This window comes from Triturus cristatus, chromosome 2_2 (genome assembly GCF_964204655.1).
Source record: "Triturus cristatus chromosome 2_2, aTriCri1.1, whole genome shotgun sequence".
Lineage (NCBI taxonomy): Eukaryota > Metazoa > Chordata > Amphibia > Caudata > Salamandridae > Triturus > Triturus cristatus.
Window position 1 is genome coordinate 355,675,735 of NC_140582.1, and position 20,444 is coordinate 355,696,178.

At 46.0% G+C, this 20,444-nt stretch overlaps 1 protein-coding gene across 1 annotated transcript in view; it reads left to right on the forward strand.

Moving 5' to 3' along the window:
• Positions 1-19,858, forward strand: part of ALPK1 (alpha kinase 1) — a 348,019-nt gene extending 328,161 nt beyond the window's left edge. The window contains exons 15-16 of the mRNA XM_085641431.1: positions 12,624-12,810; positions 19,226-19,858. Coding sequence (XP_085497557.1) covers positions 12,624-12,810; positions 19,226-19,425 — 387 coding nt within the window. The 3' untranslated portion in view covers positions 19,426-19,858. The remainder of the gene's footprint in view (positions 1-12,623; positions 12,811-19,225) is intronic.
• Positions 19,859-20,444: the final 586 nt, after the last annotated feature.

The following is a 20,444-nucleotide window of genomic DNA, read 5'->3' on the forward strand; positions in this document are numbered from 1 at the left end:
AGAAGGCGCTGGCATATTGGATGTAATTCATGGCAAATGGGGCACCCATGGCAAAATGCTGGTGCTGGTAAGTAATTCTTGACATAAGGAAGGATAAATATGACATATGGAGGTGAGAGCAGGCAACAACCAAAAGGCTTGCACAGACATTATAAAGATACTTTTTGACACATGGGTAACCCATGGTATGTTGATGGCAGAAATGGCAGAATTTTGGCACTGGCATATTGTATGTGATTCTTGGCATTAGGGGGCTCCCACCATAAAATGCTAGCCCCCGCACAATGGGAGTAATTGTGACACATGAGGAGCACTCACTGCACATTTTGAAATAAAAAGGGATCTGCTGCCAGGGAGTGTTAGGCTATATTGGCTTAACAGACAAATGGCTGTTGAGCCTCTTTGTGTGAATATTTTACTTTAAAATGCACTTTGATCACATTTATTTTCAAAATGTTCTTTGAGGAGATAACCAGTGTTGTGCGGTGTCTCCGACAGGGGCCGTGCAAGCATTTAACATTGGACGGATGAAATGAGCTCTCTGAAGAAGGGCCATAACCCCAAAATGCATTGGGGCTACCAGCAAATCAGTGTCAGCTGTAATAAGTTGAACATCATTAATTAATAGACTGTTGATGTATCTGTTAATTACTTGTGGAGAAGGATAATGAGAAAAGTGGTATGTATATTGGTTAAGAGGATTCAATACCCCCTAAAGAAACATCATTTCGGACCTCTCTTTTAATAAAAATGATTAAACTGTGCAACAGAAATACTAATGCCCTCATTATAAGTGGTCCAGAACAATACCCATTAATTGCCTGCTAAGATTTACCAGGACCTCAGTGGGAATGGTAATCAGAAACAGAAGATTTTAGAGAATAGCATGTGGGAATTGTTATTTCCTTCAGCAGCACACATCTTCATGTGAAACACCACACTCACAATTCTGAAGGGCCTGATACCTGCCCACTTGTTTACCAATTACAAATTTGAGTTTCAAGCCTCACAGTTATATTGAGACACAGCTGCTCAGCACCTGAGACTTAAACTCTGAATGTGCATTTTGGGCATTAAGGTGTGGTGTCTGTGTGCTCTCTTGGACTATTTCTATACATATTGTATGTTTAGCATGTTTTACCATGCACCAGCACTTTGGCCTAAGGGGACTACACCCCCCATCCTTCAACGCGGTTGGTGGCTCCAAAGCATCCTTGTCTGCGCTGGAGGCGCATAAAAGCAGCTTCGGGCTTGTGCGTGCCCGGGCCTAGGGCAGGCCCGGAGGAGGCTGATCTGGACCCACCCTCCCGGTTCTTAAAGCTTCTACACTGGTATTCTGGTGTAAAGCCCAACCTTAGCGAAGCAGCGTCAAGGTAAAGGCTTCTTTTTTCCCTAAATTGGTCATATCCTAAGCTAAACTCCTCTGAAACTTATTTATATTCAATATGAGGAAACAGAAAACTGTCCTTGCTCCAAAAACAACTGACAGTACTTTAGATGGTTTTCTTCAAAAGGCGGTGGGGGCACTAAACCAGGAAATAGAATTGGCTGAGAGGAGACTGTCAATAGCCCCTCCCCCTGACCCACCAGTTACTACTGAGGACTCTCATACGGTAGCCATTGGAATACATCCTGAACCAAGGCCACAACCCCCACTTTCACCCTCTATTATCATTGTGAGTCGGAAACCAATGCGCCACGCACAAGGGAGAAGAGATTGCCCCGCAACTAATCATGGAAAGAACTGGTCCCTGAGTGTGATAGGAGGGAAGAGGAAGCAAATTGAACTGGCAGGGGTTGACCTGAAAGCAAAGGGTCAGTCGCCAAGGGTTAAGCGCACAAAAGAATCTCACCCTTTAGGTACTGCCTGTAGAACCCATAATGGTGGAGGAAAAACTACTGTACAGATTGATTTGGACATATTGACTGAAAGAATCAGCAAGGTTGTAAAATATGCCCTGGAATCTATTCTTTCCCACTTAGCTAGTATTGAAGAGCATCTTGTGCGACTTTTGCAGGACCGAAGGAATCACCTAGCAGTTAAAGATCAAAATGTGAAGGACCCTCTGCCCAGCCACAAAAATAAAAGGGTAACTGATGAACTTCTCTAGTGCCTTCCCGGCGACTTTGGAATCATCAAATGGACTATCTATTATAGATAGTCGGGCCAGTTTACGAGGGTCCCCCCTCACGGATACCAGTAAGAAGTTAACATATATGAGAGTAAGGGAAATTGGGGTGGTTGAGACCATTAGCGGGGATAGACGAAGGAGGGGGCAGAATGGGAGAGAGCGACTAGGATCTGGCATGCTTGGGGGGGTGGGAGAGAAACAAAAGAATCCTTCAATAATTTGGAACCAGTGTATAGATCGTTATCCAGGTGTGGGGGCAGAAAATATTTTAAACTTACCCCCCGACTGAACCCCTTACACAGTGATCTTGACAGGTGTCCCTCACCTCCTCCCAGGGCAACAAGAATTCTGCCCAAGACTTCTAAACAAGACAGTATATTGGTGCTCTAGGAAAATTGCTGCCTGAGCCTTCTAAACAAGTCAGCATATTGGTGCTCTAGGAACATTCCATCACACATAAATTGGTCTGAACACATTAATTATGGCAAGGAGGGTGGGCCGGTTAGGCCCTACAACCAAATGCCTAGAAGGGGATTGCGTTGTACTTAATTTTAACAACACAAGGTGCACACTTTTTGCCACCCCTCCATCCGGGGACTAGCAAGAGGCAACACCTCCCAGGGCCCAAGCCAAAACAATATTTTCCCCTCCAGTCCCTTTCATGTATCCACCCCAATCGCTTTGACGCTCTCTCTGGCTTGACAGATATTGACTGACTGCCTGTGCAATCAGGCAGTCTAGTCGATCTGAAAAGATCATGCTTACAGAGCCCTGTTTTAGGGAGAGTTATAGATACAGACGATATTGGGACTAGGCAATTAACAGATTTATCTGGTCCCACTCTGTTAAACATCAGCAGCCCTAGCAATGATACAGTGAATACTGAAAACCTCATCCAGCACTTAATTCTGGTTTCTAATGTGAATTTGGAGGGGGCGAGGGGTATGGTACCATGCCCGCCATACAATAAACAAGGGTGGGCCTGGCGAGTCAGGTACATGCTACCCCCTGTGTAGAATCATTTTATGGAACATTGCAGGAATACATGCAAAATTAATTAATGAGGATTGGGTGGATTATATTAGGGGCTTTGATATTATTTGCCTTCAGGAAACATGGTACCAGGCTGATATCCTTCTGGACGGTTATTGTTCCTTCACCGTCCATGCAACACCTTCACCGGCTGGGAGGGCAAAAGGAGGGCTTTTGACCTTAATCTCACTCAAATATGGGCACATACAAACCCTTGTTGTAAAGACCTCACCCTGGTACCAGCTGGTCTTCATTTCCAACTTCATTCGGGCTAAGTTATTGCTAGTAAACTGGTTTTATAATATCTGTGACCAGAATAGCAGTCACGTGATTGAGGACTTACAGGCGCTGATTAATAAGATTGCGGGGAAGTGACAGCCCTTATGTATCCTTTGGGTGGGGGGATTTTAATTGTACCATTTCTTCTTTCAGTAACAGTGGAGTCTGTGGGCTGCTAGATACAGAGGGTCAGCCACAGCCACATTTTATCCATACACCACAGGGTGAGGCTTTACATTCCATTATTATTGACAATGACCTAGGCCTTATTAATACTAATAATTTGGTCTGCAGCTCCTTACCCCGGTGTCCCACCTATGTCAGAGGAGGTAGAGAAAGTACAATTGATTTTATGTTTATCCCGAGGACATATTCCCTGCTTGTCGGCGACTTCGAGGTGGCACCAAATATTGCAAGTGACCATAAACCTCTAACCGTTTTCTTCAGTATAATAGCTAAGGTTGGGAAAGGTGATGGTTGCCCTATTTATTTTAATCAAAATAAAGGGATGAGACTGAATTGGGGTAAAGTTGATCCCATCCAATTTGAAGCAAAAATTGTCACGGCAAATTTAAATTTCATTATGAGTTGTCTCCAAGCTGACTCTCCCCCTGATGAGGGGGTTCATGACTTTGAACTGATCTGTGCAGATGTGGCAAAGGACCTGACCGGATCAGTTCAAAGAAGGGAACCTCAGGAGATGCTATGGTTTAACGCTGAGTGTTCCAGAGCGCATAGGAACCTTAAAATGGCCTTCCATGCCAACCCTCGTGATAGAACACAAATTAAAAATTTAAGGCAGATCTATAAGTGTACCATCATACAAAGAAAAGATGAATTGAGGCGTTTAGCCTGGGAAGATCTGGAGAGAGCCAGTGCACTGAAAGACTCCCAAGCGTTTCTGGGACATAATTAATCGTCCTCTATTTAAGGACCAGCCTAAACCCTTGGATTCACTGATCCTGGGGGCAACTCGGGAATCCCATTGTTTAGTCATATTTAATCCAAAAAAACTCCTCAATAATTGAAGGAAGTGGGGGACCGATATTTGATCTAACCTTGGCCTCACAATGAAGTGCATCAATCACAGTGGCAGAAATTGAGGAGGCTTTAGCGGGGGGAATCAGCATGAAAGCCTCTGGCCCTGATGGGGTACCCTTGGATTTGTTTAAAAGAAACCCAAAATTATGGGCACCCTTGCTCACTTTCAACGCTGTGGTGATTGGCCCCATTCCATTAACCTAGAAGGAGGCAATCTTGTTCCAGTATATTAGAAAGGTAGAACGAGTGACCCTGCCTGTTATAGGTCAATTTCACTAATCAACGCCACTGCTAAGGTACTGGGGAGGGTCGTCCTTGTGCGTCTTGAGACTTGGGCGAACAGTACAGGGATCGTGTCCAGATTGCAATATGGTTTTAGAAGGGGGATGGATACCACAGAACAGTGCCTCAATTTGTCCCTCATCATGGGCAAGTTCATGAAGGCCAGGAGGCGTTCTATCCATCTGGCCTTCACTGACTTATCCAGTGCCTTCAACACAGTCAATCGGGAGAAATTGTGGGGACTGATGAAGCAAATGGGTTTTGAAGAAGCCCTTATATCCATCCTACGTAGGCTCCATACCTCTATAACAGTTGCCGTATGATACGGCTCTTGGGGGGGAAAAGATGGGGCCCATTGTCTCCACAGAAAGTGTCCTGCAGGGTTGCATTCTAGCTACATTCCTCTTTTCATTGTATACAAATGGTTTAGAGGCTTTTTTAATAGAGAAAGAATTTGATTTTCCTAAAATCGGAGGCAACGCGATCCCACTGTTATCTTATGCGGACGATACTGTTTTAATGTCTCTGACAGCCAACAGCGTTCAAAAGTCACTTAACGCTTTTACCTATTTTATAGCAGCACTGGACTTAAAAGTACATTTTATTAAATCTAATGTCATGGTGTCTGGCCCTAAAGTAACAAAAACAAGAACATTTGAGGTTAGGGGCAAGACTATTGTCAAGCTGCAAAATGTTACATATTTAGGGAATATTTTTAACAATACTATGAATTGGGACCATCTTATCACAGCCAGGGTACAACATACTAGTCGGGCTGTGGAGGGTTTATTTCGCTTTGCCCGCAAGCTAGGCCATAAACCGGTGACAGAATTGGTTACCCTCTACAAAGCCAAATGTTTGCCTGTGGCATCCTATGGGGCAGGAGTCTGGGGCTACCATAAAACCTGACAACTGCAGGTCCTGGAAAATAAATGTATAAAAAGGTTATTACTGGCACCAAATAGTGCCCCCACACTTTTTTGTCAACAGGAACTGGGGCTGACCTATCTCAAAGATCAGATTGATATAGTCCCACTGCTCTTATGGGCTAAGATCTGGTTATCTGAGGACCTAATGTTCTCAAGGGATTTCATTAAGGATTGTACCAACTTAGATAGTGCATTGTCTATCCCCTGGCTCCGCTTTGTGAAGGACAAATTACATGAGTTAAGCTTGGGGCAGTATTATGACAATCGTGCAAGTATCAATACAAATGCAAAAGCTGTTATAGGGGGGAGGAGCCTAGTGCTTGACCAAGATGGCCGCGTGAGCTTTGAGCTCCCGAGACCCACGCGCCCTCCGTCGACTATCCTGTCTTCAATCCTGTTTTATATGCACGGCATCTTGCAGATGACTCGTTATGGAGGCGATTGATGCTGCCCGAGTTCGGATCGCCCACCGGGAACCGGAGTTGTGCACGGCGGAAGATTGAGGCCTATCTCCGAGGGATGCCAGGGGCTGGCGTTGGCAGGATGCCCGACCTCTAATTGAACAACAGCAGCCAGGCGAGGTGTGAACTGTCGGACGGAGAACCCCGTCCTTTCACTTTCACTTTCTCGCCCTTTGTCTGCCTTGGCCCGGGAGTGCTTTCGGCTGCTTTATTATCCTCTGGACGCCCTGCGCCCTACTCTGACTGGCTATTGCAGATCTGACTTCTCCTGTTCCCTCTGACTGAGAGAGGGCCGTCTTTTTGCACTGGACTGCTTGGTGCCAGACATGTCGGGTAAAGCAGAGGTGGACCGGCTGAAACCCAAGGCTACCAGGCGGGGTGCCTATACTCAATCCAATAATATGGACCGCTATGCCCAGCAGAAGGGGTCGCCTGGTGGATCGAGCCAGTCGCTGGATGTACAGAAGACTGCCTCACCCTCGGCCTCGGAGCTCTCGTTGCAGGATGTCATGGGCGCGCTCGAAGGGATGCAGGCTTCGATTGGGACACAGTTCGATGCCCTGGCGCACAATGTGGATACCATCTTGGTGGACGTTAACCTGATCCGCGCGGATTTGGGCAAAACTAATGAAAGGGTTAAAACCCTTGATCTCAAGACCACGGGCCTCGCTGATGATGTCTCGGAACTTCAGACCGAGGTTCGTAAGCTGCGGGCCGAGTGTGACCTCTCCGCCCGTAGGCTCGAGGACTTTGAGAGCCGGGCCAGGCGCAACAACGTGCGCATTATCGGGGTCCCGGAGTCCTCGGACGAGATTTCTGTAGACCTGCTCGTGGAGGACTTGGTGCTTAACCATCTGAAGCCTAAGGGCCTTGGGAAGTTTTTCGCAGTTGAGCGAGCTCACAGAGTGCCGGGTGGGAGGCCCAGGGTGGGAGCTCCACCGAGACCGATTGTCACCCGGCTCTTTCACTTCCGAGATCGGGACGCTATCCTGCAAGCATCGCGGGTGACGGGCCCGGTCCCTTTTCAGAACGCGTCAGTGAGTTTCTATCCTGACTTCACCCAGCTGGTGCAAAAGCAAAGGCAGAGCTTCCTGGGGGTGAAGAGACGGCTTTGGGAGAGGGACCTGAAGTATGCCATGCTTTTCCCTGCCAGATTACGTGTGGTGTACGAGGACCGAACTTTCTTCTTTGAGTCGCCTGCTATGGCCGGTGAATGGCTAGACGCTTTGCCCCGACGACGGACTGGCGAGGATGCTGCCGCAGACGGGGAATGTGGCCGGGATGGGCAGGGTTGATGCCTTTGGAGCCGGACTGACTTGATTTGGTTCCAGATAATGACTTGAGCTGATTGCAGTAAATACGGAGGGTTGCGGGAGGACGATGGGAGCTCTTTCCTCCCTCAGGGTACTTTTTGTAGATTTGGGTTCTGGTAGGGCGACAGGCACACTGCAAGTTGGGGGGGCTTTGTAAGCTGCAGTAGGGGTGCAGGGTGGGGGGGATAGTTGGGATTTTGGGATTGTTGTTGGGGGGTTTGTTTTTGCAAGGCATAGTAATCATTGTCAGGATTGTTCCATGGTGGCTCTTCGGGTGTGGGGTGGGCCTCTTTGTGTGTGGGGATGGGGGGTAGGGGTTTAAATGTTCTTAGCTGGAATGTTAATGGTTTGGGGGATCGCATTAAGCGGGGGATAGTCTTGCAGTTCTTGAAACGGTCTCTGCCGGATGTCGCCCTACTGCAGGAGACACACCTTATAGGTAATACTTGCTATGCTCTTAATAGGAAAGGTTACAAATTCATAGCCCACTCGGGATTCTCCTCCGGCTCCAGGGGTGTGGGCATCCTAGTTAGAGCTTCACTACCGTTCGAGGTGAACTCCACCATTGTTGATGATAGGGGGAGGTTTGTGGCGGTGGCGGGGAGGTGGGAAGGAAGAACTTTGGTTTTGGTTTCGGTCTATGTCCCTCCTGCCCTGCAGGCCTCCACATTTACAGATCTGGGTAGGGCCTTGTTGGACCTCCCGGAGGGTATGCTAGTGGTGGGGGGTGATTTCAATGCTGTCGGCTCTGGGCCACCGGGGGGGCTCAGAAGTGGCTTCCAGACTTTATAGACACACTCGGCCTGGTAGACTGCTGGAGGCTCCGGCACCCCACACAGAGCCAATACACCTTCCACTCCGGGGCGCATGGGAGCCTCTCTCGGATTGATTACCTGCTCACTCTGGCTGTGCACGCCTCATTGGTATCTGAGGCCAGGCATATGGCGCGGGGCATATCGGATCATTCGCCAGTGTGGGTCCGGCTGGATGTCGGCCGCGAGGGAGGGGGCAGGGTTGCTCCTATTAACCCCTGGTACTTTCGTGACCCCAAGATGCGCAGTGCGCTGTTGAAGACAGTTGATCACTTTTTTAAGGACAACCAGGGGTCCGTTGACTCGGCCGTGTTGTTGTGGGAAGCATTTAAGACCGTGCTGAGAGGAGAGGCCCTCTCCTTGGTAGTGGCAGCCAAGCGGCGGAGAGATGGCGAGGTTATGCAGGTTGAGGAGGAGATCGCGGCTTTAGAGTTGGCCCTGGAGGGGGAGGTTACAGCGGCCTCACTGCATGAACTGAGCTTGAAGCAAGCCGAATATAAGGACCTGGTGACGAATGCCGCCAAGACCCTCAGTAGGGAACAGCAGGGTCGCTTGTATGATGTTGGTGATAAGGCCGGGAAACTCCTAGCTTGGCTGGACAAAAAAGAACGTGTTAATAGAGTGGTGCCGGAGCTGACGAGAGAGAGGGGAGAGGTGGTTGTTGATCCTGAGGGTATAGTACAGTGTTTTTCGGACTATTTCCGTATGGTTTATGCCTCAGTTTCGGATAGGCCGACCGAGGATTCGCTTGACCTCCTGCGTGACATCGCTCTGCCCTGCCTTTCTGATGTAGATAGAGATGACCTCGATGGAGACATAACGGTCGATGAGGTGGCGGGTGCCATCCGCGCGCTGAACTCGGGCAAGGCCTCAGGCCCTAATGGTTTGCCGATTGACTTGTATAAGCTGTTCCCGGATAGGGTTGCCCCTCACCTGCGCGCCATGTTTGTGGAGGCGCGGGGGGGTGGGTCCCTTCCGTTGGACCAGAGACTGGCGACGATTGTTGTACTACACAAGGAGGGTAAACCCCGAGATAAGTGTGCCTCCTATCGGCCAATATCACTCCTTAATGCTGAGCCGAAAATTCTGGCTAAAATTCTGGCAGGCCGCTTGGTCAGGGTGCTTGGAGACTTGATCCATCCGGATCAATCCGGCTTTATCCCGCACCGTAACACTGCGTTAAATCTTCGGCGTCTCCATGGAGTGATTGCCAGGGCGGGCACGCTCCGAGAACCAGCTATTGTGGCATCTCTTGATGCCACGATGGCTTTTGATACGGTGGAATGGGCATATCTGTGGGCTGTGCTTGCCAAGTTCAGCTTTGGCCCTGGTTTTGTGAGCTGGGTGAGGTTGCTTTATGAGGGCCCCCTTGCGAGTGTTGTGGTAAACGGGCGGGCGTTGACTCCGTTCCAGCTTGGGAGGGGAACCCGGCAGGGTTGCCCCCTGTCGCCTTTGTTGTTCGCCCTTGCCCTCGAGCCGCTGGCGGCGTGGATACGCTGGCATCCGGATATACGTGGACTTAGATGGTCGCCCGAGCACGAGGACCGTATATCGCTCTATGCCGATGACATCCTGTTATATCTCGCCTCGCCCAAGAACTCGCTTATAGTGGTTTGTGACGTTCTGACGTCCTTTGGCAGGAACTCGGGTCTCGTCATCAATTGGAGTAAATCGTATTTGTATGTTCTGAGCGGCGATGTTCCGCCTGTCCCGCGAACTTGTTCGATCCGGATCGCCCAGCAGGGCTTCGTGTACCTGGGGATTTTTATCTCCACTGATTCCAATCTGCGGTATGAGAGAAACCTGCTCCCCCCACTGGCGCGTTTGCGGCGGGATGTTGTGGGCTGGCGGAAGCTGCCGCTCTCCCTCGTTGGGCGCGCCGCCTTGTTTAAAATGATGTCTCTCCCCCGGTTCCTCTACACCTTGCAGAATACCCTTGATTGGGTACCGGCCAGTTACTTTCGGGAGGTTGAAAGCCTCCAACGATCGTTGTTGTGGGATGGACGGCCGCGCATAGCGATTGCTAAGTTGACGCTTCCGTGGTACGACGGGGGTATTGCGCTTCCGGACATCCGACGCTATTATTGGGCCACCCAGTTGAGCGCGATTAATCATGGTTTCTATGGTCCGGCTCTAAGCCCCGGCTACGCCATGGACCGATGGTTGCTGCGCGGCGGTAATTATCATAGAGAGTTGTACTCGCGGGCGCTGGACTCGTCCCTCACGGGGCCCACTGGGGTGGCGGTGCGCGTGTGGAGGTTGGCGACTGACTCGCTGGGCTGGAAGGATAGGCTCACCGTAGCTACCCCGTTGTTTGAATCCGAAAAATTGGGGAGGCTCTGGCATACGAAAGGTTTTGATAAATGGGACTTGATTGGAATCTCCAGGGTTGGAGATTTGCTGATTAAGGGGAGGGTGAAGTCCTTTGAAGAGCTGCAGCAGGAGTATGAGTTGGGGAAATCCGAGTTCTTCCGCTATGTTCAAGTGCGTCATGCCCTGCGGTCAGTCCTCGTAGAAGGTGAGAAGGTGCCTGAGTCCTCTCCATTGGAGGATCGGATCCTCGACGGCCATATGCCAGAGAGTACTATTTCTCTCATATATAAGAAATTGATAAATGATAGGGCGGACCTGCTATTGGGGCTGAGGGACCAGTGGACTAGGGACGGACTTGAACTGGATGACGAGGACTGGCAGTCTGCGGTCTCCTCTCCTAAGGAGGTCGCGATCCCATCACGTCTGAGGCTGGTGCAGCTCAAAATACTCCACAGAATCTATGTTACGGGGCCAAGGCTGGTTCATATGGGATTTTCTGAGGAGGGCTTATGTAGGAGGGGCTGTGGTATGGTGGGTACCTTTATGCATATCATTTGGGAATGTGGCGTCATCATGGAATTCTGGAGGAGAGTCCATACGGTGATGGGGGAGGTGACGGGCATTGTTATGCAGCCGGAGGTGCGGTGCTGTCTCCTGAATGTTTGGGGGCCTACCGATCACGATGAGGCACAGACCCTGTGGGTGACTCTGGGTAATATGGTGGCTAAGCGAGACATCGCGCGCCTGTGGGGCTCTGCGGGACCCCCCACATTGACTGCGTGGAAAGAAAACATGGACTGGAGTATGCTTAGGGAAAAGACAGTATATTGTGCTAGAGGGCGCCCCCGGAAGTGGCATGCCATTTGGGGGCGGTGGAACCAGTATAGGGGGGGCATATGTCTGGCCCCTGATTTGGATCCCCCTGATGAACAGCTCTCTCCTTAACATTCTTTCCAGCTTTGGTATATGTATCTGATTGTTAGTTGACTTTTTGGGCCTCTGCTTTTCCCCCTTTTTCCTCTTATCACAGTATTGTGACTGTTAGACGAGGGGGGTCTGCTCTCCCCTGAGGGGCAATCACCAGTGGTATTCAGTGTCCTTCGCCTTGCTGGGGTTTTGTGTGAGTTTGTGTTTATTTAAAACAGAACCTTTTCTGCTTCTCCTTCTATGCACTGTGGACGTTTCTTTGTTCTGCTCTCTCAAAGCTGCCGAACCTCCGGGATGGCGGCTGAATAGCTGTGTCCAAGTTTTTTGAAGAATAAAGGTTTTCAAAAAAAACAAAAAAACAAAAAAAAAGCTGTTATAAAAGAGGCATTTTATTCTAGGGCACACCTGCGCCGTGCACAAATGATAGTATCTGTCCCCCCATGTTCGTTTCCCGTAGAACAGCAATTTTATCTAACTTTTACCACAAAAGTTCAAGCACGATGTTACTTGACTAGGTTTTGATTAAGCACATTGCACTTTGTAGTGCCATTCCCTAAACAATCAGGATGGGTTCACAGATTACCACCTTGTTCGTGTGATAATTTGGCAGCTCAGAGCATTTTGCAGTTTATTTTGTTCTATCCCCTTTATAAAAAGTGGAGGGGAAAATTTGTAACCCCACTTTTGAGGGAAACATAGCCATATACCTATATTGGCGGTTTTAATTTCTTACATTCTTTGTCTACTTTAACCATTTGCATTGCAGTTTCGAATTTTATTAGAGTTGTAATGTCTATAAGAAAACGATACGAGTTATTATAGCCTAATAAAACCTGTGTAACCCTTTTATAAAAATTATTTACATGGACGAAATTTTATGGTTGATACCAGAGATGGACGTTTTGGATATTCAACGTTAGGGTTCATATTCCTTCCCAACACTGTTTGAACGCTATCTACTGTCTGCTTTTTTATTGTTTGTTTTTATCTATGCCTTTGTGACTATGATGTGTAAATTCTATTTTAGCAAGTATGTGTGTGAATTTTTTATGGTCTTTTGAACCGAATAAAGTTATTTTGACTTGACTTGATTTCCTTTTAGATTTTGGATGGCCGATCCATAAAAGGATGTGTAAGTGTTGAGCCATACATTCTTGGAGATTTCGTTAAGTTATCGAATAACAAGGATGTTGTGCGATCGCAGTACAAAGCAACAGAGTATGGTTTGGCCTTTGGACACTTCACCTACGAATTTACCAACAAATCAGAAATTGTTGTGGATCTGCAAGGTATGTATCCTAAGACATTCCATTTTTCCTGTTTTCACATCGCTGTCGAAAAGGTAGCAAAATAAGCCCAAGGCTTAATGCAGAGAAAACAACGATTCTCTTTTTTCCTGGTTTGTCTGTTGTAATTACCTCTTACCCTGTTCTCTGTACTTCAACTCCTATGCCTATGTCTCCCCTCCCAAGGAATCTTGGCGTTGTCTTTGACCCTTCTTTTATTCTGAACTGTTCTCACCTGTGGTCAAAAACTTTCACCTGTCTAACTTCCAGAAGTACTAAACTTTTTTCTGATTCACTAAATGAGAGGGTTTGCGACCAGTAAAAAGCATTTTCTTACTTGCTAAACTAATTTTACAAGTCCAAAAACAACTTCCAACTAGTAAAATGGGTTTAGAAATGATTACAAATTTTGTATTAGAAAAAAGAATTGGCACAATGTTAGACAATGTTGGCCTGCTTTTAGATTCTCACTTCAAATATCAAATGATGAAGCCATTTTGCACATTGGGGCCTTTTTAGGTCTCGCCTGACCCAGCGCATGCGCTGGTCTGGCAAGACTTATTGAGAGGGCTCCAAAAAGTGCTACCAAGCCAGCCTAGAGCTACAATGCATGTGCGCGGGCGCGCGCGCTGCGCTTTTCCGCCATTACTTTCACGGCCGCTTTGAAGTTTGATCGTGATCCCGATCACTTTAACTTTAGCTGCCGCACGGCCGCTTTGCATAGCCAATAGGTCTCGCTTTTGGGACCTTATAAGTATTTAGTTATGCAACTGTTGTATGGCTAAACACTTATAAGGTCCCAAAGGCGAGACCTATTGGCTATGCCAATGCTTGTTAAGATCTGCCATATGAGCTAATAGGCCTATGCTTTCTTAACCTTTGTTGCTAATACTACTGTATTGTTTCTGCTTTTATTATATTTTAAAAATGTTAATCTTCTTATGCTTTGTATTTTTATGAGCTGTATGTTTTATTATGCCATTGTACATGTGTGATGCTTTATGGACGCGATATTGCGTCCGAATAAAGTTTTTTCATTGATTGAAAGGAGCGTGTTTTGGGTGTCTCTTCCAAATATCGAATCAACACTATATGTGTCAATCATTTATGACCATAATTCCAGTCGCAAACCACTGATAAGTTACAGACTCCCAAGTTGGAGTTGTAACTTATTTGCCAAAGGGCATCCTTTGTGAATTAGGAGGCAGCTTCAGTGTGCAGCAATCTAGCGGACCCTCACTGGCTTTTTCCCAAACTCAAAACTTTTCTTTTTAAAAGCAGCCCCGTTTCCATTAAGGAAATTGTCAGTTTAAAAAAAAAACGCTTTGAATTTTGAAATGCAGACAGGCATAGAGGTCTGCTGTTGCTTGTCTTTGCAGACAATCAGAGGGAGTCACAATTTGCAGGCTGCCTAATAAACATTAATTAGGATGATCGTTCGGCACCCCCTCCAATGCGCAATTTTGCAAACCAACCTATTGATACATATGTCGGTACTGATACTGGTCACAAAATGTCGGGTCGCAAGTTGAGACCACTTTTTGTGGCCTGTATCTCCGTATATCTGGCCCTACGATCTGTAAAATTAAATAATTTCTTCCTTTCTCCTCTCTCAACTAATTTTCCAATTCTTGTTTTTTTCTTTTACCAACTATTGCTCCTTACGTTACCTTGTCTTCTTACACTGCTTCAGTCTATTCAAAAAAACTCTTGTATTCATCTTCTTTTCTCCAATGACAATCGGACTCACATTTCACTATAAAGGTCTCAGCGGCCATGGATTCCAGTTACAAGTCGGGTCAGATTCTGTGATCTTCATAGTAGTGTTTTCCTACGTCAACTCTCACTTGCTCCACCTTACCTTTGTTCACTGATCTCTGCACACGTGCCATCTCGGTCTCTAAGTTTGGATTAATAATTCCTTCTCTTTGGTCATCGAACTCTTGGTTCCTCTTCACACATTTCTTCCTTCACAGTCCTTGCAGCTAATCTAAAAAATCGCCTCCGTTTCCATTTATATGATTTTACCTTATTTGTGTTCAAGAAACTCTTTTAGGAACACCTACTAACCGTAGCAGAGAGCGGTATCGTGTCAGCTCTTTTGACTTGTTTTACTTCTGTTTGGTACCGGTGTATTATCTGTTTGTTAAGAGCCTAGTATAAAGGCACGCTAATTGATAAATAAGTGAATAATCAAAACCTCAACAATTCATTCTAAAACTGTAAAAACATGAGGGGTACGGAGGCTAGTCAGTGCCAAGAGTACTCCAGATGACCATGCAGTTTTGACTACTGGCAAGATGTTGTGCCAGCATATGCTTACGAGAGCAGACTCTACAGCAAATTGTCAGTGTGTCTTTATATGAGTCATTTACATACAGTGAATCTAAATTAACATATCTGACATAGTCATTGGTTATTCTGAAATCCTGGCATGGATCCATTATTTCGCGAACTAGTTTGGCTGCTCCTAATGTAAACCAGTCCTTTGGTCCGCCTTCTCGGGCCAAAGGAGAACTTACAATCCCTTCCAGGTTGCCTGTCTTTGGAATCAGTAAATAATTTGTGTAATTTCTTGAGATCACCTTGCGCCCAAAGCATGCACATACGTTCAACAAAACCCTTTTTGAGAGGCTGTTGTGCGAAAAATACCATTCTTCCTTGTGATTTAAAGTTTTATCACAACATTGGTAGTTAGTATTCGGTTCACTGAATCTAGAAGTCAATTTAAGTCACTCAGCTAATACACAGAGGCTTACCCAAGAGTATCTTGTTGATTTTATAAACCGCAAAAGTAATCCAAGAGGTAGGTTGGAAACGGAAGAAGGAAAACGAAGGAGGAAACAAGCATTGGCATAGCCAATAGATCTCGCTTTTGGGACCTTATAAGTATTTAGTTATGCAGCACAATATCCTTGGTGCAACAACATCAACTGTTGCATGGCTAAACACTTATAAGGTCCCAAAAGCGAGACCTATTTGCTATGCCAATGCTTGTTTTCTTTAGTTTTATATAGCGCGAACTCTCCTCGAAGGTATTGGAGCACTTTACATGAATGAGCACCAGTTACATTACACAAGGACACATTCCTTTTTGTGTTTTTTAGGCACAAGGAGATTAAATGATTTGCTCAGACTCACACAACGTTGAGCCTGCGCCTAAAAACACATGTGAAATGTTGCTCAAGGGTGACTTGCAGACAAAACTGACAGCTAATTCAAACATGAAAGGTGTGATTGCAGCCACTGGCACTCGAACAATTGTGAGCTCCCTCGCCCTAAAACAACTCGGACAATGTGTGAACCAGCATCGGCTAGTAATGAATAATTGCCAAGGATGCCACAACAGCGGATTCTAAAGGTAAACACATTTTTCCACCAGCCCCCAGGTACAGCTCTGTCTCTGAGGAAGCAACATTTCACCACTGCCGCCTGCCTACCTATTGTTTCAGCAGCCTAGTAACAATGGGTGACGGTGGCCCGGTGAGGCTTTCGGAGGTTGGGAGATAAGGGAATCCCACCCTTTCGCCACTCTTCATAGGGTGAGGTGGGGTCTGTGATGTTTACAGATACCACCCCATCCTATCACCAACGGGTAGAGTGGGGAGCCATTAATAAGTGCCATGCAGCCACTCCTCGAGCTGATGTTCATGTCGCCCGGAGTCGCTGCAAAAAGTGGCACTACTGCGTGCCATGTAGGGGTGGTAATCAAAGCCCCCAGATAATGGAAATTCCGGGGCTGAAGTGATTTAAGCCATTTGCACCTGCGCATGGCTTGCCTGACGAGGCAGAGGCCTCAGTTCGGGAGGAAAGTTCCTTTATTTGTAGCTCTTGCGTCAGTTTATTACATTTATGAAAAAACAACAGTTTAAACACAGAGCAGCAATGCGACATAAGGATCAGGGAAATACATGTTCACAGGCACCCTTAGCAAAGCCGGCGGCATAGTTATTTTTGTTGCGAGAGCACAGCTTCTCTTATAGGGTGATCACTAATGGGTCTTTGTAGCGCGGACCACAAACTGGAGGGAAACGCTCTGACAATACGTCAGCCGGTGAAATGGTGCTGGTTTATTGGACGATGTGCTGCATTGATGCTGTGTGGTGCTGTAAGAGAGAGAGAGGCAGCCTCCGAAATCTAACTTCTTAACAAGCCAAGACAATCAGAAGAATCGGAAGAGGTGGCGGACAATCACAAGACGTGCAAGCTTGTGCAAAGCTTCTACTGTAATCTTTTTTTCAATATTTGTAGCTCTCAAGAAAAGCTTATCTTGTTATCCCCACCTTTGTGCCCTAATAATAATGTCAGAAAGGGTGACAGAGAGTTAGTCCAACCATGGAACAGGAATGAAAGAAAATGATATTCAGCCCGTGTCATTTAGTATGCATAGCAACAACATGGAAACATTTAATCCAACCAAACAATGTTTTGACCAGGGCCAAATTCTAACAAGCGGCCCTGCGGCCGCGAAAGTGATCGCGATCGTGATCAAACATCAAAGCGGCCGTGCGGCCGCGAAAGTGAAAGTAATTGCGGTAAAGCGCGGCGCGCGCACCCGTGCACATGCACTGTAGCTCTAGGCCGGCCTGGTAGCACTTTTTGGAGCCCTCTCAATAAGTCTCGCCAGACCAGCGCATGCGCTGGGTCAGGCGAGACCTAAAAAGACAATTGGGCATATGCATCAACATTAGCATTTGCGATTCCTTATTAGCGAAAAATAAGGAATCGCTAATAAGGAATAGCAAAAGGCTATGCATGTAGGAATCGCTATTCAAATAGCGATTCCTTAACATTCCTTATTACCGAATCGGTAATACCGAATCGGTAATAAGGAATACCTACCCATTCATTCCTATGGGCTTGGAGGCCCATAGGAATGAATGTAAAGCCATTCTGTATTAGCGATTCGGTATTACCGAATCGCTAATAGCTGGAGCACTTTCAAGGGTGCCAGGGTGTCAAAAGGACACCCTGTTGCACCCCTGAAAATGATATGTGCACATATGTTGCACACACACATGCTCTAAGGGCATGTGTGTGCGCAACATGACACTTTGAAAAATGCACAAAAGTGCATTTTTCAAAGTTTTTGCAAATTACCATGCAGTTCATCTTCATGGTAATTTGCTCCCCTTATTAGCGAAATCGCTAATTTTTTAACTTTGATGCATTGCATTTAAGGAATCGGTATTTAAGGAATCCCTATTTAAAGAATCGCTATTTAAGGATTCCTTAAATACCGATTTCTGCTTTTGGGTTGATGCATTGGGATTGGGTATTTTTTCCTTAATACCAGGAGCTATTACCGAATCGGTATTTTACCGACTGGATTTTGGGTTGATGCATAAGGGTGAATGTTATTTTAATCGTTTTGTAAAAGTTGAGTTGGAAACATTTTAAAAGTGTACGGCGTTCTCTACTAGGTCATGTGTGCTGAAAGTTACAAAAACGCTGTGAAGAACAATCTGACGATCCAGTGTTCCCTATAAACGCCTGCAGAGTTTTCATTTAAAAAAGAGTGTATTCCCAAAATGTACATCATTTCATACCCAAAAAGGTGCACTGTTGATGTATAATTTGCTGTTAATAATGTACAGATTGACAGACAATGAAAAATCAAGCAATGGGTTAAAGGAATTTCCTAACATCTTAATTTAGCTTGGTTTCAGAGGCGGAGCATAGCTAACTAATGGAGTAAACATATCTGCACACTTCCTGTAGCATAGGGGCACAACGTATACATTCTTTAATGTGACAAGAGAGAAACATAGGTTTAGGTCCCTGATAGACCCTTCCCCTCCAAGCGACACATCTTAAATCTTCTTCAGCTAACTCGCTTCATTGGTTTAACTTTTCTAATTCAGCCTGAGGTATCTGACAATGCAGTGTGCATTCTCCCAACTCCAGCAAACCTGGCAATCCATGTCAGCTCTCTTGACATATGTAATTTCCTTGGAATACTACTTGACTAGAGAGTGGAGTAACTGCACCCCACACAGGGATGGCTGTGATGCATGGTGAACTGTGCTTATTTTCTTTCACTTACAGCTGGTTGAGTCTGAGAAAGAACTGGGATAGAGAATTACCAGGTTTTTTAAGCAGATAATTCCATTACTCCAAGAAATAGTTTCCATCTGCACAGAAATCATGATTTAATGGCCACTAAAATAAAGAAAAGGTGTGCCAGAAGTCATGCATTAGTTTGTGGAGTCCCCCTACTACTAAGAAGGGCATATTATTTTAAAGATTACTCCCCTGGAACTTTTCATAAGGTGAATAATGTGCAGTTTTTTGTCAGATGCACATAGAGCGTTTTGGGCATTGTGTGTTATAGAAATGGGGCCAGTGGTAGTAATAATTGTAGTATGAGTAGTAGTTAAAGTGGCTGTGCCGTAAAAAAGCTGTTCTTTTGTTGCAGGTTGGGTTACAGGAAGTGAAAAAGGAGAAGCACTGATTTACCTCACGGATCCACAGATTCATTCTCTCAACCTCAAGGCTGTCAAAACTAATTTTGGAAAAGAAGGAGAAAAATACTTCTTCGTCAACCAACATCAGGAGTGCAATGAAATCTGTTCTCGGCTTTCTTTGAGAAGACCCTCATTTCCTAATAATATTTAGAGGGGTGTTTGTATTTTATTTAGTATGGTGTTTTGTGGACTTTAGCAGGTGGCAGAGAATTTGCGTGATACCTCATGGTGCAGAATCTGGACCCTCCCTAGCAGGGCAGCTACATCTCTTATTTATATTCCATTCCCTCATGGTGGCCACCCGAAACATGGATTTGCATTAGTTCAATCACATTGCCATAATACTGAGGGTAGTACACTGGCTCACCCCACCTACCTCTATTTGCCCGGGCAAGAAACGAACCACCTCCTGCCACAGGAGGAGTAAGGACATCAACACACTGAAGACGAAGAAATGCAAGAAGGAAAAAAAATATATATGGGTTCTTCCATCCCATCAACATTTTAATGAGACTGTGTGTGAAGGGGCACTAGAAGTGTTTGCACTAGTGGGCTTTGGTTTAACAAATAAAGGACACTAGGTGAAATAAACGTTAATTGTTTCATATTTTAATGTTCAATTCTGCGTGAAATTGGAGATTCACACTTCAGGATGCACATTGCACTTTATACTTTATAGATACTCCTGAAAATGTGTACAAGAGGGCACAGAATAAGAAGTGGTGGCTTGCCGGGAAAGACAACATTAAATTGTGACAATTATAATTTTGAAAGTAAAATAAATGAAGTGACTTCCCGAGGCTCTGTAATTATACAATTCAGAAAACAGCTAATATTGAACACACACCACGGTTTATTGCACTTTACAGATAACCAGATAATGTTAACTAATTACAAGTGTTCAAGCGAAAATTATTCAAAACGTGCACAGATTATTTTGGCATACTTGTGAATTATGAAAGAAAACCTAAATGGGTTTCTATCGCACATCTTCTGTAACTGTAAGGGATAGAAACAGTATGTGCCCCCCCCCCCCATGTGGATATGGACTGAAAAACACTCCTTACGCTGCGAGACCAACTTGGAAGCACAATACAAACCACAGTCTACACTCTAGTCCTTCGGATAACCCTGTAGAACGACACATGCTACATATGTGGAACACAGCAC